Source organism: Motacilla alba, chromosome Z, assembly GCF_015832195.1.
Source record: "Motacilla alba alba isolate MOTALB_02 chromosome Z, Motacilla_alba_V1.0_pri, whole genome shotgun sequence".
NCBI lineage: Eukaryota > Metazoa > Chordata > Aves > Passeriformes > Motacillidae > Motacilla > Motacilla alba.
In genome coordinates this window covers 4,707,918-4,735,042 of record NC_052046.1, presented here as the reverse complement: position 1 = coordinate 4,735,042, position 27,125 = coordinate 4,707,918, and the positions used below count along the sequence as shown (strand labels likewise).

The window sequence follows — 27,125 nt, the reverse complement described above, 5'->3', positions numbered from 1 at the left end:
TTTGGTTCAGATGGAGGGTTTGGGTATACTTCCTGAAGATGGGGGGGTGGGTGGAGGTATGAGAAAAGCGTGGTGAAGGGAACTAATCCTCTCCCTAGATCCACAGGGTAAGTTATCGGATTTGCACCTGAAATTATAGTGTCTTTATCCACCATTCACAAGTGTTTATCACTGGAGCATTTTTATTCTGCAGCCTCCACCTGATACAGTCTGAGGAAAATATAAAAAGTGCACCCAATGCCAAGTTATTTCCTCATCAGTGTTTCTGTGCGGGAGCTTATGGATGCCCCCAGTTGTTTCTCTTTGTAAATTAACATAAGAGTCTGCTACTAGCATAAGAAATGCTGTGGGATTGTTCTTGTAATACAGGAACATGGATAAATTCAAAACATCATCAGTTCTGAGGCTAAAATATAGCAAGCAAAACATTACTTTCTAGGCTTATGTCAGAGATTTGGACTTTTCCCTTGGAAAAAAATATATACATAATTCCTTTAGCCTCTCTGAAAACTATAACCACAGCTTTCAGGGAGTGAAAGACAAATCCAACTGTTACTTCATCTTAACTTCTCTTTATTTCCCCCTCCTGGAGGCTGAATACACTCCATGCCCAAGCAGCAATGTAGACATTTTCCTCTGGTGTAAGAATACCCTTTGTCTTTGTTGGTAAACGCTCTTACAGGCAATGGGGCCAAACATAAAGTGTAAAATTATGGGAGAACCTCACATGCAGACCATATGAGTTTATGGTGATCATCTTCCTTTGAAATAACACTCAAGCCAGGACTCCAGCATTTAGACCAAAATGCCTCTCTTATGTAACCTAAGTCCTCCTCCTGGGAGTCATCACAGAACCATAGCACCTGCAGGTACAACTCTCAAGGCTATGAGTAGTGAGTTGCACTGCAGAATTGATCCCCTTCTTGGGTACAAGAAAACCCCTACAGCAATGCCTGAGTTATGATTGCCAGAAAGTACCTGATATTTTTGAGTACAATTATAAATTGTTTTCCCAGTGGAGTCAAAATAATTTGCACTACTGGTAGAAGGGAAGGAAACACGCCTTGGCTGTCTAATCTAGCACACCAACATTTCAGAAAATGGTGTTCACAAAAAGGGTGCCTGCACCTGTATTTGTGACATAATTTAACCAAGATGGTATAAACTATATGCTGTACTACTTTGTCCCTGAATTCTCCTACCTCACACTAGCTGCAATTTAAAATATGGTTTACATACAAATCTTAACTAATCTCACTAATGCCAAGAAAAAGAAGCCCAGGACCAAATCTTGTGCCAGCTTTTCCACTAGGCCTGTAAGACCCTGTGAGGACACAGCCCTTCTCTAGAACCTGCCTCGTGTGTAGGTAAAGCCTTAGTGTACTCAGGACATTGTAGACAACTGAACTCCTCTTCCACTGGGGGCAAAAGCCCCCCCATACTTTTCTGGGTGTGCAAAGTCTCTCCCAGAAAAAGCAGCAGAGTCAAAGGTGTTAGATGGCTGTATCTCCCCTCACCTGAATATCTGCAGGCAAGTTTTCTTGCAAGTTAAAGACTCAGGTTTAATTAAATCAGTAACCAATCTAGTGGGTAGCACCCTTGCTTATGGCAGGGAATTGAAGACTCTCTGAGGTCCTCCCCAACCCAAACCATTCTATGAGTCTAGGCAAATAGTAGTCATTATTTGTGCTTAGCTATGTTCCTCCTTTTCCCCCACCCCCCCCAATATATGGTCTACTAGTGAGAAATCATCTGGTCATTCCAATCAGCTACAGAAGTTCAAGACTGTGATAAATTATATGCACCACCTCTAATTATTCTGTCATCTGTTTTCTCTCAAGTACTGGGCAATTTCGATGAAGCCTTAAGTAGGGAAATCAAGTCATACTTCCTTGTCACAGACGCACTGTATTTTGTTTGCCTCTCTGAAATATAACACTGCTATTTTTCCTGTAGCATCCATATTTCTTTTCACTACTTCACTCTACATCCTTCTCTCTCTCATTCCTTCTCTCTCTCACAACACTTGGCAAGCTTATTCCTGAAAAAATGTCCATCTGTAAAAAATAAGCAGAACAATAACACCTTGTAGGCATGATGTAAGTGTTGCTTGGGTTTTATTTTTGTACTGATGGTTACATATTTAATTAAAGACAGTCCTGGCAGCTTTGTAATTGCTTAAAAGTATTCTAACAAAAGCTTAACTGCTGAAGTGAGCAGAATTGCATATTCCTTCATTTTTCTTGCTCTCCTTTAGTGCCTTCTGTGCAGTGCAGCAGTGAGTGTATGATTTCCTATTGTCCTAGAACAATCTCTGCAAAACTTTACTTCTGATTCCCCTCCCAACCTCTGCCTGTTCATACACACATTTTCACATCTACACGTTTGTGTGTGCTCAAACACACATCTACACATTTTCTCTCTGGAGTGGTCCCAAGGGAAGATGTGATTCACTTTGTACAACCACCTGAAGTCAGTGAAGTTTCACCATCATGGATGAGTTTGGTCCCTTCAAGCAAAGCTCTGTAGTGGTTGCAAAATATATACGAAACAATCCAAAAGGTATTCTCTTCCAGATTATGGAGCAGCAGATCAGGCAGACAGATGGAGCAGCAGGCAGACAGGAACAGATAGTATTTTCTCTCAGAAAAAGAAATGGCAAATACTTCCATGGCTGAGCTCAGAGCAGTGTAGCTTTGGAACAAATATTTTAAAGGAATTTCAGGGGCTTGGAGGCAAGTTGCAACTACAAAAACAGATGTTGCCAACTGCAAGAAAGAGGAAAGTATTCTCAGGCATTCTTGTGCCAGGTTCAGCTCCTTGACCCTTTTGATGCCATAGGGCACAACTGGCCAAGGGATACAACCACTGTGTGACTTCTAAAGATGCTGGGGTGTATCTTTATAAAACACCACGGAACAAAACAAAAACTAACCAGAAGTTTGCCTCTGAGCAACCTTCATCCTAGAAAATAAGTAACTCCCAGACAATACCTGGACAAAACCAGGAACTGTAGAGTAAAGCTTATGTTCAAAAGTTTTACACATGGTCTCATTACCAAAGTCAAACTTTTCAGTGCAAAGCTATTATGAAAGAGCAAATCTCAGTGACGAGATCAATTTTAGAGTTATTCCTGAAACCTTTTTTTTGTGAAAAATGTTCCTGCTCACAGCAGCTGCCATAAAACTAATGAATGGACTTTGCCCTCCAGGAGAACTTGTCCTGTGCTCAAGGAGTTTTAGATTAGGCCCAAAGCTGTTGGTATTCTGTGATCAAGTTTGCCATGGAAAAGCAAAGAAATATGAAGCAGCAGAGACTGACCTTTCCTAAGGAAAAGTTAGGCCTAGGTAAAAAAGTAATTTCATACTAACTCTTTGGATCATTTAACACTTTATAACATTTTTAGATGCACATTTCCAACATTAATGTCATTCACAATTGTTTGTATAAAGATATCACAGGAGTGTTTGGGTTTGCTTTTGTTGTTGTTAGGATGGGGTTTTTTGTTTGTTTGGTATGTTTTTTTTTGTTGTTGGATAATCAGAGACACCAAACAAATATTTGGAGGGTTTAGAGCTCAGCGACACAGAATACCTTAGAAACAAACCATTTTAGTCACTTTTAGAAGAGACCTAGTGGCATTTTTTTTTTTTTAGAGAATAAGAATCAGCCTAACCTTTCCATGTACATTGAGCAACAGTATCGATCCACAAACCTCCAGGGACAGCTTATAGGCAGAAGAGGTCAGGAAGAAATGCTCCCCATTGCACAGCAGGGTGTTCATCAGGAGGAACCACCGAGAGACATTTGTTATTCACGATTTCCAGGAAAATCTCACTGACCTCTCCTGTGCTACTCTTGGCTGTAAAAAATTTATGTGGGGAATGAAGCCAAACCAAAGCACCAGATTAAACTACTGAGCCTGGGTCCAAATGGGAGAGGTTACCCAGAACAAACAGAACAATGGGTTTGAGTTCATGCTAAAAAGTCAGACTGAAAGTCCAAAATCTGCAGTCAAGTACACCCTTAAATTTCCAGGTAGCTCCTGCAATATCATTCTTATAACTGGAAATTCGTCTGCTAATTACTTTTGGAAATAGACTGTTGTTTCTGGAAACTAGAATGGGGAAAAGAGAGCTGCTGCAATTGAGCTGTTGCTTCTTTAAACCTGCTCGCTATCTCTTCCAGCCATTCCTCCAGAAAATGTAAAAACTGGGAAAAAAAATCAAAAAGTAACATGCAGACATTTATGGCTGTGCAGGCATGTGTTTGCATGTATGTGAAAGAGACAGATGGGGAGAGGATTCCTGACTCAGAAGTGTGATTAAATCCAAAGCAGGTTGATAAAGGATCTACTGTAGTAGAGTGTATTAAAAAAGAGAGTTATTGTATCTTCTGAACTGATCAAGGTGATAAAGTAACTGATCACAGAGAAGAACTGCTGGAACTGCACCCAATTCTACTCTATGAGTAAACAGAGTCCTGTGGCTCATTCAAGAGGCTATAAATTTAAGCTTAGTATTTCAGGTCTATATCTAAAGAGTGACAGAACCTCATATCTCCTGATTCATCCAGAAAGAATGCATCATCTTTTTGTACCAATCTAATCAGAAACACTTTTGCCACATCCATTTTTCTTTTTTAAGTCAAAAAAAGGCACACAAGAGATTTAGTTTTGGGTTTTCTTTTTTTCCCCCCCTTTCCTCCTGGATATGGAAAAAATAAAACCAACCTCGACTTTGCTAAGCCTCTGACACAGATACCCTCACTACACATCTCACAACAGAGCAACTCATTCCAATCCTGTGCTTTAAGTACCATCTAGTGGTTACAAACATATTTGCATTTCTGTTGTTGGAGTGTCTTTGGATTCAGATTTCTGCATCTTTTAAGGGATTAACTAGCCTTATCATTTTCTGAAATAAAATTAAAATAAACACTCTTCTATTTATTCTTCCCCTTTTTTAAAAGAAAATCTTCAGGTCTTTTTACTTACATCATCTCAATTCCACTGCAATATTTAGCAATTTCGGAGAAAAGAGGGCTCAAGAAAAATGTAAATGTGGAGTTTTTTTCTTTTACAGAGAAAAAATAAATGTCAACACATGATCCTGCATTATCTTTTTTTTTTTAACGATTTTTCCATTAAGAGTTCAACACATATGTCTCTGAATATGCATTTGAGAACTGGCCTTCAATTTGAGCCATTTATTATTTTTGAAAGTACTGCTCCATCTATCTGCCTATCTTATATTAATATCTCTCTTTGTGTGTTCTCCTTTCCATATTGCCTGCCATCTGTTACATGATCACTGAGAGATAAGCCTGGTTTGCTTGTTTGATTAGTTATCTTGCTTTCTATGTCAGTGGACATTGGTTAAATGTACCCATTGTGTTGCTCTCGTAATATCAGCAAAGTTACACCGTAAACAGGGAGATGTGACCTCCTCTTTTTCACCAAATCTATGAGATTCTCTTTCAGCACAAGGCTCCGAGTGCCAATTAAGTAATCATATTCAGTCCCCTTTAAACAATGGTTTGGAAGAAATTAGATTTTGTCTCATTCCAAAATAGACATTTATGACAGATTAAATGAAAATGTTTAAGACACCTGTCTTCCTCCTGATTACAAAGATTGCTTATCAGTACAGGTCAGGTTCCTTGCCGTTGACCTCTAGTGACAGTCAAACTCCCCAAAATAGAGCCTACAGGAGACTCCTCTGTCTGACTGGCAGTCCAGGGCAGGAGGGTGCTACAGCAGCTCAAAGGGCCTGAAATCAGGAAAGATGAGCTGAGTCCACATGTGCTTCATCTCTGCCGATGAGCTGTGAGAGCCATCAGTCAGTGCAGCTCGTGGAGTGAGGGGATGATGCTGTTCCAGCCTCCAGCACTGCTCTAACAGCTTCCCAGGAGCCACAGGCAGTGCTGTAAGGACAGCCTAAACACCAGCCTGAGCATAAACATCTATAGGTGTCTAAATCCAAGTGTTTTATTTACAGACAATACCCCACTCAATACTTCAGTCAGCTAAAATTTGGCAAGACAAACTCCACCACAGAAGGTTACTAATTTCACCTTGTAAGTCTAACTGGCAAGTGATGTGAGAAAAATAAAGACGATAAAACATTTATCATTCTCACACTGCCTCAGCATGGGTTATTACCCTCTCTGAGTTTGTCCCCACAAACATTCAATTTGGTGTTTGTCACAACTGATGGAGCAGGATCCCATAAAGAAGGTCCTGCAGCTGATGGAAAATGTTTCTGTCCCTGGTTCTCAGACCCAGCTCCTTAAGCCCTTTCCCCCACAATGTAGATTTCCAGACATATTTGCATATAGCCATAGTCTAACTGGAACTACCAAGAATATGTGCACTGGGAGAATTCTTATATGACAGTTAAAAAAGTCAGTTAAGTTCCTAACTGAGAAAAACACCATTTAACTACTTTCCATTTGACAAAATTTAGAGATTCCCTCCTTTTCCTGAAAGAATACTGCTCATGCTGCTTGTATCATACATCATAAATTGCTGCCTAATGTTGAGCTGTGAATTTTCATCCTAGAAGTTCTGCTGGAGACATTTTGACATGAGCACAAGATTTATTCCTGGGCAGCCAGCAGATCTGACATCTGTGATGACAGATATTCTTTTTTCAAATGAGTATAATGACACTGGAAAGAACAGGATCAAACTTAATGTCCCTGAAGTATTTTTCTGTGAGTTGCAGATGTACCTGCATGCAGATTTCTGAGGAATCCCCATCAGAAGCAGAGGCATCACACAGGGTTATGGGAGCAAGAAGAATGTGCACATTTGTTTCATCAGACAAATGCATTTTGCCCGCAGGGGTGGGGAGGGCAGGAGGGTGGAATGTGGAGACCTGGACAGCAGCTAGTGGAGAAATCCGGCTTTTATAGGGGAAGATATGGCACATCTGTGGGCTACAGCACATTTCTGTTACGTTATCCAGAGTGAATAGTTTATTACGTATCATTACCTCCGAACAACAGATAATCAATTTGGATGTGTCCTTATTTACCTGGACAAACACTGAAAGGCTTTGCAATTTAATGGCCTAACTGTTTGTTAGAACAAATAGACCTATTCAATTCTGAGATCACAGTCAATCTGACGGTTTATAGCTGGTTGGTTTCTGCTTTTGAACTGTGAAACCCTGATTTGTTTTCAAGGTGTAAAATTAGCAGTAACATTTTCACATGCTAACGGATAAGTCCCTTATTGAAACATATGACTGCACTTGCTCACTGCAGAGTGAAAATAACCTTGCTCAAACACCCAGCACAAAGCCCATGGCCTGCCTGAATTTCACACAAGCCCTGAAGTGATACCAGGTGTGAACCAGCCCAGACATCAGCTGTCTGCTCAACAGTAAATTTCAACTATTAATTTACAGGTTGGAGCAGGAGGTTTCCCACTCATTATTAAATTATATTACTTGTATACAGTGTTGCAGAGTAGCAGTGGAGTGCTTGAAGCAAGCATGAGCATTTAAAACAGTGATTCTCTGAAATTATTAGCCTTGGTAAACACCCTGAAAAGGGGTGTTAAATCCTCTTCCATTGGTTTAGTAATACATTCCACCTTGTAATCACACTAGTGTAAATAAGTACAAGGTTAAAAAATTGAAGGAATACCTGAACTCTAACATCTGTCTAGACATCTTTGAAGCCAAAGGAGTGAGAACAGCATACAAGGAAAGAAAAAGCAGCAAGAGGCAAAAATGCATTTTACCATCTTAAAGCATCAGTTATTTTCTTCTGTTTAGTTGGGTAGGCCAAACTAAATTCTCCAAATCAGAGAGCCAAGATAAATTTTGATAATATCAAACCAGACTTCAGTGAGAGAACTGAAGATGGAGAAAGAAAAAGTCTAGCAAATTAAACATCCTGTAAATCTGGCAAGTGTGGAATGAGTTGCTGTTTCCAGTACAAACACCATGTCATCCAGCAATATCTCAGCATTAATCTACTTGAGAGACCTGCTGGAGTTCAAACCTATAAAACAGACATCTATTAGGATGCACTGAAAAATACACATGGAATGTATGTGATAGAGGAGACACTGTAAATACACAGTAATGCTCAAAGAGGATGTTTCAAAGTGGCAAGTGGGTGCCCCCAGCACTCTCTGTCCAGAGGACAGCTGCACATAGATATACAACTTATCTGCACCTATCTGCATTTTTCATTGCTTTTCTTTAACCAGAATACCATTTGTTCCATTAGAAAAAGTAATTATACATTATTAATATTACTCCCCTGCCTTGCTCTTGCCCCTTTTATTTTAAAGTCCAGTCTCTTTTAAAGTTTTTATATAAAACAGTTTCTATATTCCCCTGTTAATTTTAATACTCCTTCTCTGTAGCCACTCCATCTTGGATTTGTCTTTTTGTAGATATTAGTGCCTGTAAGTTTCTGTTGTATTTTTTTTTTGTACTTGCCTTTCCTCTAGTTGCATCACTGAAATGACTCACATACATCACACAACTTCTATGAAACACAGGTTTTTCCCCTTCCTCAATAATAACTGATTACTTCTCTTTTTAAATCAGAAATGGCTAAGTTACAATTCCTCCTAAGCCCACAAATGATAGCACTGGTATCAACTGGTTCAAAAGGAATCCTACCAGCAACCTGAAGGAAAGTTCACATCTGACACGTTTTTATTAAGTCCATTTACATTTTGGCTATCTCACCCTTGGCCATCTGAGATGGATTATTTTTTATTTAATAAATATTCCCTTAAATTCCACTTAAATCCTAGAAATTGCATATAACAATCTTCTGCATTGTGTGTTACTTAATCACCAACCTACAGAGAGCAGATGCCTTATTGGATATTTCACAAGCACCTCAAGGAGATGAGGTTTGTGAAAAGTGAAACACACACAACACACAGAACAAAGCTGCCCCAGTAGTTCTAACTCGTAGTGGGTATCCATGGACACAGGGTGCTTCACTGCCATATTCAATTCTCACTGATACCATTAACATCTCAGTTTAAAGACTAGATCACCTAATAATAAAGCTAACACAACCATCACTTAGATTTTCCCATCAAAGGGCTTCTAAAGCCTTACACTTTTTTGTTTCCAACTCTTCACATAAGTGGCATTTATCCATATTTTACTGCATTTACAATTGAAGGTTCTCATAAAATGGAAGTAAAAAAAGACACTGTGAATCCTTTTCCTTATTATCACTAACTCTAACATTACCATTGTCATTATCTTATACAAAAGAGAGTTCTTTGGCTTTTTATTAAGGCTTCTTTTGCCTCTGTATGTCTGTCAATGACATAGGACAGGCTTTTACTGGAGGTCCTGAATAAACTTAGATAAACATTTTTGGACCAGGATGCTAGGAGCATATATTCAGTGATTTCTAGGAATCCATCTTTAAATTAACCATGCCTTTATGGTACTAAAATTCTGCTTTTTCATTACTGACATTGTTTAATTGCTTTACAATCAGGGGGAAAAATTAGAAATAAGAAGAAGAAAGAAAAAAGCAGAAAATACCTGCCTGACTTAAACCACATTAAGCAGCATGGTGCAGAATATAACTTAACAGTCCAGTGAACTGTCAGTGGCAGAAGTAATTGGAAATTGGTGGGATAGTTCTCTATGTGATGGGGATAGGAGTTTTTCATGCCTGTTTTTAATGGGCAAATAGCTCTCAGGGCAGCTTCATATTCTGTCATTAATTTGTAAAGATCCTTTATAACGTAGAAAAGTTAAGATAGCAAAAAAAAAAAAAAATCCAATTACATGTTTAATGACTTGGCATTTGTGGTAATGCTATCTAGCACTAATTCACCTGTTAGAAAACAGTCTATCTTTTAGTCCCTGGGGTTAATAGAGTGCAAAAGCCTAGTCTTATCTGAGGGTGGGAGAAAAGTGAGTAATTTTTTCCTACCAATAAGAAAGAAAGGCAACGACAAAATTGATTATGAATTTTCAACTTGCTTTTTTGAGCTTAGCACTTCTATTTATTATTAAATACTTTTTAAAAGAAAGTAACAGGTTTCTAATTGCTGGTGTCTGACTGTTCCCCAGGATTTTTCAGAGGCATGTGGGACTTCTCTCTTTGTAGCCAACATGAGCACCCACTGGAGTGAGGCTTATACCCATATCATGTCACGGGACTGCAGAAGCGATGCTGCAGAGCCTGCCCTTGAGATCACGGCCTGTTTCACTTCCACAGAGAAATGGGATCTATAATAAATAGGGTTTGATCATTCAATAGATGGACGGAAGGATTTATCCTGGCCTCAGCTGCATGCTCATAACTACATTGAAATCAGCAGCAGATGCTTAAATAGAACTAAGAGCAGAATTTGTTCCACAGCAGCAAAGAAATACAGCTTATGCAAACATACATATTCATTTTCATGTCTCCCTTTATCAGTCTCTGCTTTATTTGCATCTCACCCTGAATAAAAGGTTAGAGAAGGCATTTGTAATGAATGCTCCCATTTTAAAACATTTAAATAGTCTGCAGTTTAAATTGAATATTCTAACTGACTGCTCTGGTGTGAATTTCTGAGTCCACTGAAAGGAAGAGAGGCAGCATTTTCTGTGTTTATGCAACAACTTCTTTGCTTAATACCAGATTTGTCTGTGTCACAGCTAAACCAGGATTAGCAGCAGAAATGCTAAATTATGTTAGAATTCATACACTTTGTCTAGCCCATGTAAAACATGAATATACTGTAATGTCAAACAAACAAACAAACAAACCAACCAACCAACCAATAAAAACCCCAACTGACATCAGTCTAGTGTCTAAAACTAGTTTAATGATAATTTCTGTCTAAGGCTGGAACACAAGCCCTGAAATCAAAACTTATCACCTCTGTTCCTAGCTCAGCTTGTGGTTCATCTGGCTGGAGATCATTAATGAAGGCTGAATACTGAACATCCACACTAATGAAATCCAGTGAATTCTGTAACCTTGGGTTTTCTGAGCAGGGACCTCCACAACTTGTACCTGAACACTTTAGGGTCAATTATGGTTTTGTCCTTAATGTTGGTTGGAGAAGAAAATATTGAGCTTCATATTCCCAGTTCCTGAGCACCTTTCCTCTGCGGCACAGAAGATACAAAATCCAACACACCCTGAAAAATTTGCACAAAATTTATCTAGTGCTTGGGGAATTAACACTTCCAGTGTGCCCTTTAGTGATGTGGAAGTTACACAGAAAATACACAAACCTCAGCTAAAGGAGGGGATTCACCCCGTTTAATATTAGCTTATAAACACTGGGTTTAATACAAATAGGCCATGTAGGTTCTCTTTATAAGCTCTCTGAGAAAAACAGGACTGCAAACAGTGGAACATCCTGACCTCACAAAATTACTGAAGGTGAGTGTGACTGTACTGCTCTTGAGTATTACTGTCTCCTTCCTTGGCTCTAATCCAAGGGGAGTCTAGCCCAGACTAGGAAAAGTTATGTATACCAAAACATGAATTTAATTTTAAAGAAAAATTAATCTTTTGTTTATGGCCTGAATCCTTATTTGGATTTGAACATTATGAAAATGGGAGTCTTCTGCAACTGGATGGATGGATGGACCTAATTTTTCTTTACAGTATGGTCAAAACCTGTATTTGTGGGATTCTATGTTTGTTATTTTTTTAAGTTGTTATTATTGTTGCTTCTTATTTAGAAAAACCTAAAAGAGATGTTCAGCTACTTTGCAGAAGCATGGGGTGCAGAGTCAAACTTGTTTTCCCTAAGTTAGTTGAAAGTGATGCGCTCTCATTCCCATGGCAAAGAACATTTCCTTTAGCAGCTGACAAATTTTTCAAGGTGTTTCTGCACATCCTGTAGGGAAAGCAAATTGTCATCAAAATTGAAAATTCAGAATATGGTTGTTTTTTTTTTTTTCCCTGAAGGTCCTTAGGGCTCTTGAAATGCTAAGTAGAAAACCGAGCTCAATGCATATGGAGGAGATTTTCATATTTTAAAAGTCAGACAGAGTGTCAGCCGGCAGATGCAGCAACTCCAAGAATCTTCAAAAAGGCAGAAGCAGAAAAGTTTACTGCTTGTTCGACGGTCACATTATTTCAGCCTGTGTTCTGCAGATTGAGAGGCAGATTGCCTAGGGTCAGAGGGTGACCCTGCCCTGCAGCATGAGTATTATTCATTCTTTTTTTTTTTTTTTTAAGTGCAAATTTACATTTGGCAGCAACCTGCCTCCTTAATGATGGATCAGCCTTTTGTGCAGGTATAAGCTCTGATTGATGGGGCACGGGGATAGGAGAGGAGAATGGAGAAAACAAGTTTATAAATTTGACATAAGATTTGAATCGCAGCAGGAACTCTGCCAGTCTCCTTAGGCATAAAATTGGACTGGCTGGAGATATGTACTGCATGTGTGATGTTTCAGCACTTATTGCTTTCATTATATCTTTACTTACTCAGTTATCAGACTACTGAACTTGCAAAATCTAGCAGACTGGGGATTTTTTTTGAAATAAATTTTATGATGAGGGCAGGGGAGAAAGAACTGATAACCCCAAAATTACACAACTACATGATAGAACTTGATCTGAGGTAACTGAATACAATTTACTTGATTTCACTGAACTTAACTTACACAGATTTTCTTTAGCTGATGACCTGACACAGTATTCTGGTTTGGGTTTAGCTTTTTTTTATTTTTAAAATTTTTTTTCCCCTTCTGAATTGGTGGTGTTGACATTTCATGTTTCCTATTATTATTATTCCTTCCCCTTCTTTGTTTTGGGAATTAAATGGCTTATTGACTAAACAGCATTAGAAAACTAAAGTTAATGGGCCAAACTCTTCCCTAGTGCAACTTAATATATTGAGTTCAAGTTATATAGAGATGAATGAGTTCAGGGACTCCTCCTAAGAGAGTTATTTCAGAGGCTTATTCTATAACAAAAGGGAAGTCCCGAGCTTTGTTGTCATTTCAATGAAAATTAAATGCTAAAAGAAGTCCAGTGCTTCATATGCAGCTGATGTGATGAAACCTGAGGGTACTGAGAACAAAATGGTAAAATCATACCTTGTTTTAATGGATTAGAACAAATATTTTACTATTACCAAAAATTCATTTAATTCATTTAATTCATTCTAGTTTATGTCTACCTATTCCCTGGAAAACTCAAATTGTAAGTGTAACTCACATGCCCATCTTCTCCATCATTTCATCATTTCATCATTTGAGGAGAGATTTTAAAAGACATGGAGATGTGATACATGGGGACATAGGTTAGGAGAAAGTTTGGCAGAGCTGGGTTCATGGTTGGACTTGATGATCTCAAAGGTCTTCTCCAACCTGAATGATTTTATCATTTTCAAACTCCATCAATGGCAACTGAGGACAGGGCTGACTTACCGGTATGACAAATGTCTCAGGAGCAAGGTAAAACTATGAGGATTGGGCTTCTAAAATTACCTAAAATGCACTAATATGGATTGGGCTCAGAGCAAACTGACTCCTATGGCTGTGTCAAAACTAAAAAGGCTGTTTCTTACCAGGAGCTAGCACACCTGTCTCGTGGTCTTAGTGGAGCTTGTAAAGTGGAGCTTGCTGAGACAGACTGAACAGCTGGTGCTGGTAACAGGAAAGGGTAGGACTGAGTGGGTGAAGAGATAAGAGATGCTGGCCAGTCCTGGGTTCATTTGAGCACAAGGAGTGATTTTGGACAGAAGGCTGGGGAAACAAGAGAGTTTGTTTACTCATAGGGTCACTTAATGAGAATAGGCTGGGCATATACTAAACAGTACTACTTAGCCATGGAATACTAGAAAAATATAAAATCCGGTGGAAAGTGAAACTTACTAGGTAAAATTCCACAAATCAAGGGAAGGCAAGAGGTGCTCTTTGCTAAAACTCCATCCTTAGCCATTTTTAAAGGAAATACAATGTGCTAACCACCCCTCCACTGTAGTTCTGAAAATCTGATCACCGCTGTGGTATTTGAATAGCAGAAACTCACTCTGCTGTACACCCAGCATGTAAAGTCTTTCTCAGGATATTACTAGAGGGAAAAAGGCAGTTGCCAAGTCAGTTTTGTTCCAGTTCATTAGCGAGCAAAAGTGATTATCGTCTGACAGATGCACTAAGGGTAATGTATAGTTCCTAGCTGTCTCAGTCCAGTTTTTAGCGGACAGATGTCCACATTCAGGAAAGATAAAACAAGTCTGAAAACATAGCTACTTTCAATAACTTTCCTAAAAGTCTTTACAAGCAATGTGGGGCATGGCTGGACATCTGATCAGTCCTCTTCCATACTGTGGTAGTCCCACCAGCAGAAAATAGATGGTGTATGAGGAATCAGTGTTGTCCTCTGGAAGATGGCATATATTTCTTGGTGGGATTGAAAGGTTACATATTTCTTTGTGGCTATCAGTCGAATGTGAACTGCAAGTGACACTTCTGCTTCAAAACAAGAAAAATAGCTCCATTCCCTCCAAAGAGAATTGTGTCAGCAGCAGACCTCTCTATTGCTCCCACTGTTTTCTCAATGCTTCACCTCATCAGACTTCTGGGAGCTGACAAACTATCAGACTGAAAAACACAACAGGGGTAGGGGAGATTCTAATGCATGAGCAGAGCAATGAAGAGCGTCAATCGCATGCTTGCTATATTTTTTCCAATGACAAGAATGGCATAATATCAGCAAGTAACTTAATATCAGTAGTAACTTAGCTACACCTAAATCTAGGTGCAGCTAGCCAGTTACTTACAGTTTTCATGAGAAAAAAAACAGATTCCTCCTGGTGTACTTTTTCCAAAGAAATTTTAAACACTTACATATGCTGAGTTAAATTGGTGTTTCAAGACCAAACACTCAGGTAAATGTTAGAGAACTATAAGAACCTGTTTCTGGGCTGTCCCGGGAAAGAAAGCCAGGCGCTTTCCCACTGCATCCACCAGAAAGAAGGGAAGACTTGAGGTGCTGCCAGACCAGATCCAGACCAAGGCATCAGGCATCTCTATGGGGATGGGACATTAGTCTAAGAGTGGGAATTGGCTCAGTGAAGTCCATGGCTGGGCCAGGCAGGGCTGTGGTAGAGCAGGAGACTGACTTCTATGGCATTGCTTGGACACAGAACTCCCTGAAATGGGGTCATGGGCCATAAGCAGGAGGGACTGGCCACCAGTAACTCCTAATAGTCCCTCATGACATTCTCAGCTTCACCCCAAGCCAGAAGGGACAGATTCTCCTTTTTCTGTCGGCACAATGAAGGTCAGAATTTACTTCACAATGCACTTGGAGCATCAGGAATCTTGACACTCTGGTTTGCTTCCAGAATGTGTTCCTGCTATCAACATATATGTAGCTGCATCCTAGTTCACTCCTGGGCTCCGCTGTGGCATGTATTTATTAGTCTCTTTAAGGAAGAAATCCAAGCAGAGTTGCCAGGAGAGTTTGCTTATGGGTGTGCCGCAGATCAGCAACAGGAGAAAAGATGTGTTTCATTTGAAATGCAACATTGGAATAATCTTGCCCTACTTCAAGAGGCCAAACCACCACAAAGTGCTCTCATGACATGTCCTAGGTCACTTCAAAACCTTCCCACAGGCAGTAAAACAATCCTTATATTGTATGATCACAGAACCACAGAATGGTTTGGATTGGAGGGGATCTTAAGGATACTCTAGTTCCAACCTCCTCCTCTGCCACGGGCAGGGCCACCTTCCACTACACCAGGTTGCTTCAAGCTCCATGCAACCTCGCCTTAAACATTTTCAGGGATAGGGCAACCAAGACTTCTCTGGGAAACCTGAGCCAGCACAGTCTTCTACTACATCTGGAACTTAGAGCTGGAAAACACACACATAAATAATCATATCTTCTGGCCAAAGGAGTGGTCACTGAAGCTTAGAAGACGGAAGAGATCAACCAGTTGGGATATGGATAGACCACTCCACTCTGCAGGGGCCAGATCAAGAGAGGGTAGCTGTGAGTCATAGGAACTACTTGACTCAGGGGCAACAGCCCATGGTGGATGCTTTTATCATTTAGTACAGATGTTGCCACAAATGGCAAGTGAAGGACACACAGAAGTGGCAGAGAATAAAACAGGAAAATGTCCTTATCCCGCTCTGCATCTGCTCCACAGGAAAAGGCTCCATTCAGCTTTACTGGCTGCAGGTGTGTGGCAGTACAGATGCCCATCACCTCCAGCCAGAACTGTGCCAGAGCACAAGCAATGGCCCTGGATGTTCATCACTGCCTCTTCCAAGTGCTTCGGGACCCTTCACAGTGAAAAATATTCTTCCTATCTGCCCCTGTGGTAGTATATGAGAACCTACAAATGTAAGGTTATTAATATCAGAAAGTTGTATAAAGTGACATTTCTGATTGAAATAGCATCTTTCTTCAATTTTACTGTCAAAAATGTCTCTCCTAAACATTTTTCTCTTCTTTTGCCTCACCTAATTTAGTTATCTAGTTATACATACTGGAATCTGAAAAAAAAAAAAACTTTTTTAAATGCCTTTTTCAGAGCCCTTCTGTAATTTTTTCCCTTAGCTTTTTCCTTTTCTTTTTTCTCTTTAAACAAACCTTCAATAATTATCTGAAAATGTCTGTTGTGGTGCAATAGAATGTGAGATTTTAAAAACTGATACCACTAATTTCATTAATTGAGAAAGAATCTAATTTTTCCTGACAAAAAAAAAAAATCATCACACCGAAACAGGTACACACATATGAATGTACTTATTTCTTGTGCACAGAGGCGTACATTGCTTAGCTTTAAAACAGTGAGTTTTATTTGTCTTTAATTTTTTTGCAGGTTTATGTTTTAGTTTTTCTTCACACCCAAGGAGAAAAATATGTTTTGTTTGTTCCTGTTATGGAAAGCAGAGATTTTACATTAAAAAAAAAAAAAAAAAAAAAAAAAAAAAAACCACCAAAAAAAACAGGGATGGCACCAAAGTAACTCACAAACAGAAGTCATCAAAAATTATGAGGCAGGCAACAAATGAATGGCAGCTGACAGGACTGCTGAAACTGTAAATGAGATCAGAGAGTGAAGAATGAAGATAGAAAAGATGGATAAAAAAATCACCTTTACTGTGCGAAAAATTTGTTAATTTAATTATACTTAAATTATGTTTTGCACTCATGATACACACCAGTGTGGTAGTGCTGGAAAGCAAAGACTATTTTAGTGATCCAGGTTCTGGGTTATGGATTTTTCTAGTTTCCTATTTGTTTTGGAGAAAAAGGAAGGAAATACTTTCTGGTCACAGTACCTGAGGGGTAAAAAAAGTGTTGAGGTGAAAAAGTCCTTCTCTTAGAAGCATTGCCCCTCTGCTTTGGCCTCTTCCCTCATAGCTGCTCACTTACAGAAGAGGACTAGCTGAGACATTCTTCTACATCCACCTGTAAAGCCTGTCCTGCTGTGAAAATGGAAAACACTGTTTCCAGGTGACAATTATTTATTTTTTCTTTAGTCTGAGCTGTGCTGTGAGAGAGGTGTATGGATGCTTCCTCAGGACCAAAAGTGTTTCAAGTACAGTGAGCTAGAGCAAAAATAGCACTTTTTATACTTTTGTTCAGCAGTCCTGAGAGGTTCAGCAGTTGTGCTGTATCATAAAACACAAAAACTTCTTTTTGTCAGTGCTGGCTATTTTGCCTACATAGAGAGAATAAGTGTAGAATAATAATAACTACATGCATAGTGTCTGCATTTGTCACTTAAAGGTGCTCACAATCTGTATTAATTCTCAAAACACTACATACATCATACAAAACCATGCATGATTTTTTTTTTAACTCATACATTAATTTATAATACTTTAGTTGTAGTTTCTGCAGTTTTTGTAGGTAGTTTGTGGCTGCCTGTGCCAGATGTAGTAGAATCATTGTGTGACCCCAGCCCTGGTGAAAACCCTTTTCTTGAGCTGAGATTATTTAATTTGTATGAAAACTACTTAATTAATCATAACGGAGGGGCTTTGCTGGAAAAAGTTATTAACCCTGAACATCTATGTATAAGTAATGGCATAGTTGCATGTAGCTCTGGGGGGAGCCCTGGTCTAGCGGAAGATATCCCTGCCCCTAGCAGGAGGTTGGAAATAAAGGAATTTTAAGTTCCCTTCCAAGCCAAACTATTCTATAAGGGTCCAAAGGAGGCCACGAGGATGGTGAAAGGTCTGGAAGTGAAGCCTTAAGAGAAGTAGCAGAAGTCACTAGGTTTTTAGGCCTGGAGGAGACTGAGGGAACACCTCATTGCGGTCTTCGAAATCCCATGAGGGGAAGAGGAAGGGCGGGCACTGAACTCTTCATTCTTGGACAGCAATAGGATCTGAAGGAATGGCCTGAGGCTGAGTCAGGGGAGGTTTAGGTTGGATTTCAGGAAAAGGTTTTTCTCCCAGAGGGTGGCTGGGCACTGGAACAGGCTGCCTAGGGATGGTCACAACACCAAGCCTGTCTGAGTTTAAGAAGCATTTGGGCAATGCTCTCAGACACATGGTTCCTACCATGTAGTTGGGGCATTCTGTTCAGGGCCAGGAACTAGACTCGATAATCCTTCTGGGTCCCTTCAAACTCAGCACACTCTGCGATGCTGTTGCGAGGCTCCATCCCTCTCCGCCCTCAAGCGGCACAGCAGCCATCCCGCAGGCACCGGAGCCCGCAGCCATCTCGCGGCTGCGCGCTTCCGCCACCATGTCGCACCCAGGCGCCTGGGGAGGAGCGGGGGCGGCCGCGGGCCGGCGGCCATTTTGGTAAAGGGCCGGCACTGCTCCTTCCTCCCTTACTCAAGATGGCGGCGGCGGCGCATGCTCGGAGCGCGGCCGGGGAGGCCGGCGCTGCTGCCCGCGGGCGCTGAGGGTGCGGGCCGGGAGCAGCAGCGGCGGCGGCCATGGGCGAGACCGAGAGGCTTTATTATGTGTACAGCTGCGACCTGGACATCAACGTGCAGCTGAAGATGTGAGTGAGCCGCGTCGGGGCTCAGAGGGGAGTGGTCGCTCCCAGGGCGGGAGGGGGTGCTGGGCCGCCCGCCCCTCGGCGGGGTGCGCTGGTGCCGCAGCCCGGCGGTGCCCGGGGACAGGCGGTGCTGGCTCAGCTCCGGGTCCCGCGTCCCTGCCAGCGTCCTGGCCCGCGGGGAGGCGGCGGGACGGGGCGGGCGAGGGGCCGGGCTGGAGCTGTGCTGCGAACGCGCGTCAGGTGTGCCGTGTCCTCAGGTGCTCCGAGGCAGCGATTGTGAGCGCTGGCTCCCATGGCTTCTCACCTGTCGTAGAATCACAGACTGGTTTGCGTTACAAAGACCTTTGAAGCCTATCTTGTTACATTCCCTACCAGGGACAGGGACGCGTTCCATTATCCCAGGTTGGTCCCAGCCCCGTCCAGCCCGGCCTTTAACGCTTCCAGGGATGGGGCAGCCACAGCTTCTCTGAAGAACCTGTGCCAGGGCATCACCACCCTCACAGTAAAGAATTCTTTCCTAGTTATTCTAAATCTACTCGGTCTGAAGCCATCCCCCCTGCCCCGTCGCTACGTGCTTTTGTAAATAGTCTTGCCCATTTTTTCCTGTAACTTCCCTTCAGGAATTGGAGGGCCACCACTGTGTCGCAGCTCACTCTTGAGTGTTAAGGGAAGGTGATAAACTGGTGACACTCTTGGTGCTGTTTTCCATGTTCCTGTGAAAGCATGATCTTAGTGGGATGTTTTACTGTAGCAAGATCCAGCTGCTGCAGCATGTAATTATATTCCTACCTGTGCATGTGGAAGCACTTCTGTTGAAGCTGGAGTTACCCTACAATGATGTAATTTTTGGTCTCTGTTTTTTTTTTAAGTTACTTTTCTTCATCACAGCAGTGAGAAGTTTGAGAAGTAGGAGTGGTGTGGTTGACTCTCAAATGTCGTGTACCCAATAGTGGTACATTGATGTTCCACTTTTCTGGCAAACTAGCTTGGAGAAGCTTGTTAAGGGTTGTTGAATTTCTGAACAGATGATGGTAGTGGAAGGTGGCCCCACTTATGACAAGGGTTGGAACTGGATGATCTTTAAGGTCCCTGCCAGCCCACACTGTTCTGTGCCATCAGGAGTCAGATTCATGTGACCTCTTTGATAGTTCATTCCACCAAACAAAATTAAAACTAGAGGGGTTTTTTTGTTTTAATATATAGAAGTGTATGTCAGCCTTAGGATGTGCAGTGCCAGTTCCGTGCAAGTAACTTGTTAATTTACTCTGAAATGGTTTTGTGGAAACAAATAGATTTTTGTTTGGTGGAGGATTGATCTTACATGTTTTCCCATCAGCATCACATCAGTTTTTTGGAGGGGTATTTTTGTGTTGGTTTTTTTTTTTTGTTTGTTTTAACTTGTGTGTCCACAGACAGATATCTAATTTGCATGTCTGTTTTCATTGTGGTATAGCTGAAGCCTGAGAAATTCCATCAATTCCTCTTAACAGTAACATTGTACGAAGTGCTGCATGGCTTTAACCAAATTCCATTTGAACAGTCTGCTTAAGTGAACTTTATTTTGTTGTGGATTTTGTTGTGGATGTGAGTGACTTCCAAAACCAGTCATACATTTCATAGATCTTAAAAATTTAATTATCATAGCTGTTTTGGGTTTTAGTTTTCCAAATAGTATTTGGAGCACATGTGATGTTTGTTTTGTCTATTTTAATAATAGCAGCATATGTCTTCTTATTTACTGTTGCCCTACTTGAGGTCTGTCTGAGAATCCACAGGTTGTACTAGAAGAAGTTACCTCCATTTAAAAGACAAACAAGTAATTCTTGCCTTCCCTGCTCCTCCCCTCACCCCCGCCTCAATCAGTACAGCAATACATTCCATGTTTGCTCAGCATTTCACATCCTGAGTTCCCCTCTGGTGTTTGGATTTCACTACAAGCAGTAGTGCAAAGTGAGAATAGCCTCGGTTCTGTGTAATCTAAATACAAGCTATCGAAATGCAATAGGATTTCTACTACAGATAGAATAAATTCTGGCTTACTTATGTTTTCTTCTTTTCCTCCTCCCATGCCCTCTCCCCCATAGAGGAAGTCTGGAAGGGAAAAGAGAGCAGAAAAGCTACAAAGCTCTCTTAGAAGATCCGATGCTGAAGTTCTCAGGACTGTACCAAGAGACCTGCTCTGACTTGTATGTAACTTGTCAGGTGTTTGCAGAGGGGAAGCCGCTTGCTCTTCCAGTTAGAACTTCCTACAAAGCTTTTAGCACTAGATGGAAGTAAGTGGCTTGCCTTTTATTTCATATTCGTTACAGGTAGTGGGGCACCAGGTGTTTATTTCTGTTAGAAAGATTTGTCTTCTGTTGTCTTCTATAAAATGGCTTATGTTTCTTCAAGTGTCCGTATGGTTAGTGCTATCCAGCCAGCACAAAAACAACCTTTTTGTGTAAAGGGTAAGTGATAAAATTGCATGTCCTGCTACTTTCAGTAACTTCTGGGGCCTGGAGTGATACATTTTCATGCTGTTCGCTGATAGTCTGATCCTTGCTACTCTGTCATCAACCAAAAATATTTTTTTTTTGGTCTGTAGCCTTTTCGTCATGCTCCAGACAGGTGTTTGAATGGTTAAAGCCCACAGGAAAACAGTGCATTTGCCCTAAGAATTTTTATTCAGAGGAGAATCTGGGTTGTGTAAACTTATAGTGAGTAACTTGAATTGTAAAGCTTTATGACTGATAAATAGTGTTTCTCTGCAGCTGGAACGAATGGCTGAAACTGCCTGTGAAGTATCCAGACTTGCCTCGAAATGCTCAGGTAGCTCTGACCATCTGGGATGTGTATGGACCTGGTAAAGCCATTCCTGTGGGAGGAACAACAGTCTCGCTCTTTGGAAAATATGGGTAAAATGTTTTTTCTTCTCTGGTGCACATTTAAAGCTCACCTGTGAATAGTAACGTAACGTGGGTTATGAGAGATAAGTTTTCAAATATTTTCTAAACTAGGTTAATTTTCTAATCAGATACATAGATGATTTGCTCCTGATTATTCCTGAGTGTAATTTCACACTTGCTGCAGTGTTGTACAAAATAAGTGTTCTCTATAACACCTTTTTTTCTTTTTTTGATGATCTACAAGCTTGGATTTTAAGATGGCAAGTGCTGAAATCACGTCTACAGCCTTGTACTGCATGGATGCCAGTACTGATTACTTTTAAAACATTGTTTAATTGGCTTGCAATTAGGCTGTGAATGCACTGTTATTTATAGGGAGTAAAATGTCACTCAGTAAATCAGCACTTTTCAGAGTTAATATGCTGTGATCCAATAGAGGGTGTGTTCAGTAAATTTGTGCATAGTAATACTAAGGTGGGAAGGATTACAGTAATAATCTGTGAGGTGAAAAATACCCTGAAAGAACCTTACCTAAGTGCGAAGGACACTGAAAAAACAGGTTGTGGTCTAAGGAAGATTAAGAGGCACAGGTACTTTTTGCAATTGATTGTTACCATATCCAGAGTGGGGAGCAGCTGCCCAGGAAAAGAGAGGAACAGACTTGTAGTTTAGAGTGAATCTTAAATTTTGTGTGGTTCAGCATCAAGGTGCTCTTGTACAACGTGTGAACAACATTGACTACATAAACAGTTTACAAGTGTGTGCATCATCAGAGACACTTCTCTGCCCTTTTCTTATCCTTTCCTTTTCTGCTCAGCTGGGGTGTATTCTGTTCTTTCAAACCAACTTCAGTCAAATTTCAGACTACTGGGAGTGTGTATCACTGAATGTCTAGCAAGTAGGTGGGGTGGAAGAAGTGTTATGCCTATTCAGGGTGAAAAAAAAGAACGTAGGAACATTTTCCTAGTATTTATATACTGCTGGAAAATGGGGAGAAATAGCCTGTTTTGTCTTGCCAGTGGATGAGAAGTAATAAGGTTAGACTGAAGTGCAGGAGAAGTTTAGATTATCTTTAGGAAAGCTGCTGTAATGATGCTTGAATGCGTAAGGTGACTGTAGAGAAAGGTTGTATCTTTCTCATTGAGGATACTGCTTTAATAAAAAAGGATGATGTTGCCTTAAGGCAAAAAATTGAACCTGATCAATTGGACTGTGCCCCAAAGACTGCTGGTAGCTGTTAAAGCATTAAAGCACAGTACCTGGAAAAAGATAAAAATAAACTTCATTTGTAAGTCTTACTTCCAGTATGTGGAACTTGGATGAAGTAGATGGAGAGAAACCAACATAAAATTTTTGAATTTTGAAGTTTTTAAAAGAAAACCCTTGTTGTAATAATCCATGAAGTGATGTGTAAATTAGTGGTCAGATGGTCTTTCTAATTGCTATTTCTCATTTTTAGTGGTTCGCTTTTTGAAAAATTCCTGTCAATTGTATTTACCTGAAGTTTTTAGAGTTAAGTGATCAACTCTTAGTGGCAAAAGTAATGAATACACTTGATTTCTTGGGGCATCTTTTATGGGTGGATCCGCACAAATGTGCAAGGTAAGCAGGGTTTTGCAGTGAAGGGATGCGGTCAGTTACCCTGCAAAGTTTTGTTCAGTGCACATTTTCAATTATCAATTCAATTTCAAGCATTGGTGGAGAAAGTGTTGTGTGGAGAGTTGTGGCATTGTTTTTTTGGTGTGGTTTTTTTTTGTTTTGGTTTGATTTTTTTTTTTTTTTTTTTTTTTTAATGTTTGGCAGCTCAGAAGGCTGCTTTATGGCCATTGACCTTCAAATGCAACTTAGGTAGCTTTTGAATTGATTTTTTTTCAACTGGCTGACCTAGGGTTACTGTTATAGTTTGCAAGTCAGAAGGAATACTTTCTGATTCATTACAAATAATAGAACTATGAAGGTTGAACTTTCTCCTCAGTTTGTGTTTGTACCATCCCACTGGCTTTGGGGATTACCCATTTTTCTTCCACTTGCCGAATAAGTTATCTCTGACTTCACAATTTTCTTCTAAGCTCCATGTGCCAATAAAATAAAGGTTATAGAGAACACAAGGGGCAAGGCACTTATGCAGTAGAGTTCAATTATGCAATTTTGTAGTTTTGACAAAGGAAGCAAATTCATTTTCTTGCAACTGCTGCTCAATTTTGATTCCTGACAGCTGTATTATTTTGAATTTACTGAAGTGATTCTGCATTTTTCCTTGCAGTATGTTTCGACAAGGAATGCATGACTTGAAAGTCTGGCCCAATGTAGAAGCTGATGGCTCTGAGCCCACCAAAACTCCTGGGAGAACTAGCAGTACAGTCTCTGAAGATCAAATGAGCCGCTTGGCAAAGGTAATGAAATAACAAGTAACCTTTAAAATGTATGTGACAAGTATGCACTTCACTGGAGAGAAATGACAACAGTGTCCAGTACTGTTTTCTCACTTCCTTTAGTTATTAAGAGATAGCTCTCTTCCTTTGTTTATTTAGGTGTTTCACAGGATTTATACAAAGGAGTAAAGCAGATCATATTTAATCGCTTCTGAGGTGTTTTTTTAAAGAACCTTCTACTACATGTAGCAGTCTGTTGGAGAAACTTAAGATCTAAATTCTTTGTAAAGAATGAAAACATGAGTGTGCCTTGAAGATGCTTAAAGCCAAAATTCCATCAGGTTCAATAAGAGCCTCTCTTAACAGTGACTTGTGAGGACAGTTGAGTTTCTTTCAGAGGTCATCCATTATCTTAGAGGCTGTCTGGGGTAGTGTTCAGAAGTGGTGTCATACCTGTACATTAGAAAGAGCGTGAATAGAACTGCAAAAATTAACCCAAGTTTCATTCATTTAAGCTCATGGATATGTATATTAGTTTTTTTGCCCTCAAGCTTTTGTTGGCAGAGTATATTCTTGCCATCAAAACTACTGGAATTGGTCTAAGTGTGTTAGTTACTGGGCTGTTTTACTAGATGATCTCTGATTATTCAGGTAAGCTTACCCCAAGCTTTCCAAACTGCTCAGTCCGCTTACTCCATGAGCTTTCTTCTTAATCTTGGTCTCCCAGGTTTTATGCAGACCTTTGTGAGACTCCGAGTGAAAGATAGAACCATTTTCTCATCTAGAGATTTACGACAGTGATAAACTAACTTTCATTTAAGAGTCTCTTTTTTTGTTAGTGTTGTTTGCTCTGAATTTATAATGGAAAGCTCATTAAAGCCAGTGGTACCCCATTTCTTGATCATAGTAAAATAAATGCCCTCTGGCCTAAGGAGTCTTTGTAAAGAGACACTAAATATCAAGTCTTATTTCCAGTTCATCTCATGGTTATATGATAGATGCTTTGAGTTTCTGAGAAAAGCTTTGAGAGTGTAGGCCATGCCTTTCATGTTAGTTCTGTTACACATACATTACCACTCACTCTCTCTAGCTCAAAAAGCACAAATAAAATAGAGTACTTCAGTCTTAAAATAGCTCATTCTGGTTTAGCCTGTTGTTTTGGCACTTGGAAGATGATGGCCCAAGGCCTCTGAGAAGTAGGATGGAATTCTTTCACATCCTATTTGAGAATTGTAGTTAATAGCTAATAGAAAGCTAATAACATCCCTGCCCCCATTCTTTTCTTCTGAAAGCTGTTTTGAGAGATGCTAATTTCTGAAAGAGGAGTGTTTTCACTGATATTTTGTTGTGGTCCTTTTTATAAAACCATTTTACCCTGAGATGCTAGGGAAATTAGGGTTTCTGGGTAGTGTGTCTATGGGAGCTTTCATTTGCACAGCTGTTCAGAAAGCACAGCTGGTTCTTGTGATGTGTCACTCCTAAGTAGCCGTTGTTCAAACACAATCAGCTTCAGTTCTTCTGTGACTTATTCATCAGTTTCTAAATGCTTTCTCATGCTACTCTGTGAAGGTATATTTAAATATACATGAAAGCACTAGGACTTAGGTACATATGTGGCAAGTCTGTGTGGGCTTTGTTGTTCTCGGATTGTTTTTTTTTCCTGTTTATTGAACAGACTCGTCCGGTGTTGTGCTATTGATTGATATCAGTACTGGAGCCCAAGCTAGTATCTTCCAGATAAGACGTAACTTTGGAGAAGAGCTTGTGAAGGTTCTTTTCTCCATCTGAAAGATAACTCCTTTCTTGACATGCCTCTGAGTTTGTCTGTATGTGTTTTTTATTGATGCATGGAATTTGTATAAAACCAGTGAATAGGTGGTCGAGGAGTTTTACCTTACCTTAAATAATTGATACTGTGGCAAGTCTCCCCTTTCATGTTGAGGTGCCATATGGTTGTGCTCTCACAAAACACTTGAATGTTGCTAGCAAAACTGCTGTTGATGAAAAAACCATGGCTTTGCATTCTGGAGGCATTGTGAATGCAGATTTTTTGTGTACTAAGGAATATTAATAGGAAGAGTATTTTAGCATTCTCAAACACGAATGACATTAAAAGGTTTCTCCCATGAGTGGTGTGTTAATTTATTCTATTTAAAGTATTCTTCTTTTTGATCCATTCATTTCCATCACACCTTCTGCTGGCTGAATGAAATTAAATAATAATAATGTTGAGATTACTATCTAAAAGGATGCATCTCACTTAGTAGCAAATGATGAATGCTTCTTTCCCTGAAGGGGATACTAGCTTCTCTCTTATTTTAAACTGTAAATATTAATTCAAGACGACAGTTCTTCATATGTATCTGTATGCTCACAGATCTTCCAGGTCTTGTATGCAGACCTAATTAATTGCTGTATTACAACTTTTTTCCTCTATAAGGGAGGTTTAAAGGTTTAAAATATTAATAATTTTCTTCTGAAACACACAAAATAACTTTCATTTTCTTTATTCTCTAGTGCAGTGAACAAGAAAATGAACTAAGGATTTGTGACCCAAGTTTTTTTTCTCCAAGATTTTGATTACACAAACTTTAGCCCAACATACTTGTGTCTGTACTGTTAAGACATCAGTTTAGTGAGGATTTAAGAGAGAATAATGAAACATTAAAATTAAAATAAAATTAAAAACACTTTTCTGTCTTCATAGTGACTTTTATTCTTAGTGTACCTCTAGTGTTGAGCTATGGAAGGTCTAGTGCACATATCTGACAGATTGTGCAACCTGGACATCTGCCAGTGTATCCCAAGTCTTAAATCTTCTGTGTTGTTTTTTTGTACTAATACCATCTCCAGTTCTGTGTGGAAGCAGCAGGCTGCTGTTGTGTTCTCCTGAATCCAGTACCTTCATTCCTGCTGTCCT

The 27,125-nt window shown here is 40.0% G+C and overlaps 1 protein-coding gene across 3 annotated transcripts in view; it reads left to right on the top strand.

Annotated features, from left to right (window-relative positions):
• The first annotated feature begins 18,766 nt into the window (after positions 1-18,766).
• PIK3C3 (phosphatidylinositol 3-kinase catalytic subunit type 3) overlaps positions 18,767-27,125 on the top strand; it is a 66,331-nt gene continuing 57,972 nt past the window's right edge. For 2 of the 3 annotated variants that reach the window (XR_005255212.1, XM_038123957.1), the window contains exons 1-4: positions 18,767-18,951; positions 21,033-21,221; positions 21,699-21,842; positions 24,097-24,226. Coding sequence is in view for 2 of the 3 variants with exons in the window: in XM_038123957.1 (XP_037979885.1) it covers positions 18,884-18,951; positions 21,033-21,221; positions 21,699-21,842; positions 24,097-24,226 (531 nt within the window). In the remaining variant the exon portion in view is untranslated. The remainder of the gene's footprint in view (positions 18,952-21,032; positions 21,222-21,698; positions 21,843-24,096; positions 24,227-27,125) is intronic. The other variant, XM_038123958.1, reaches the window with a different exon arrangement.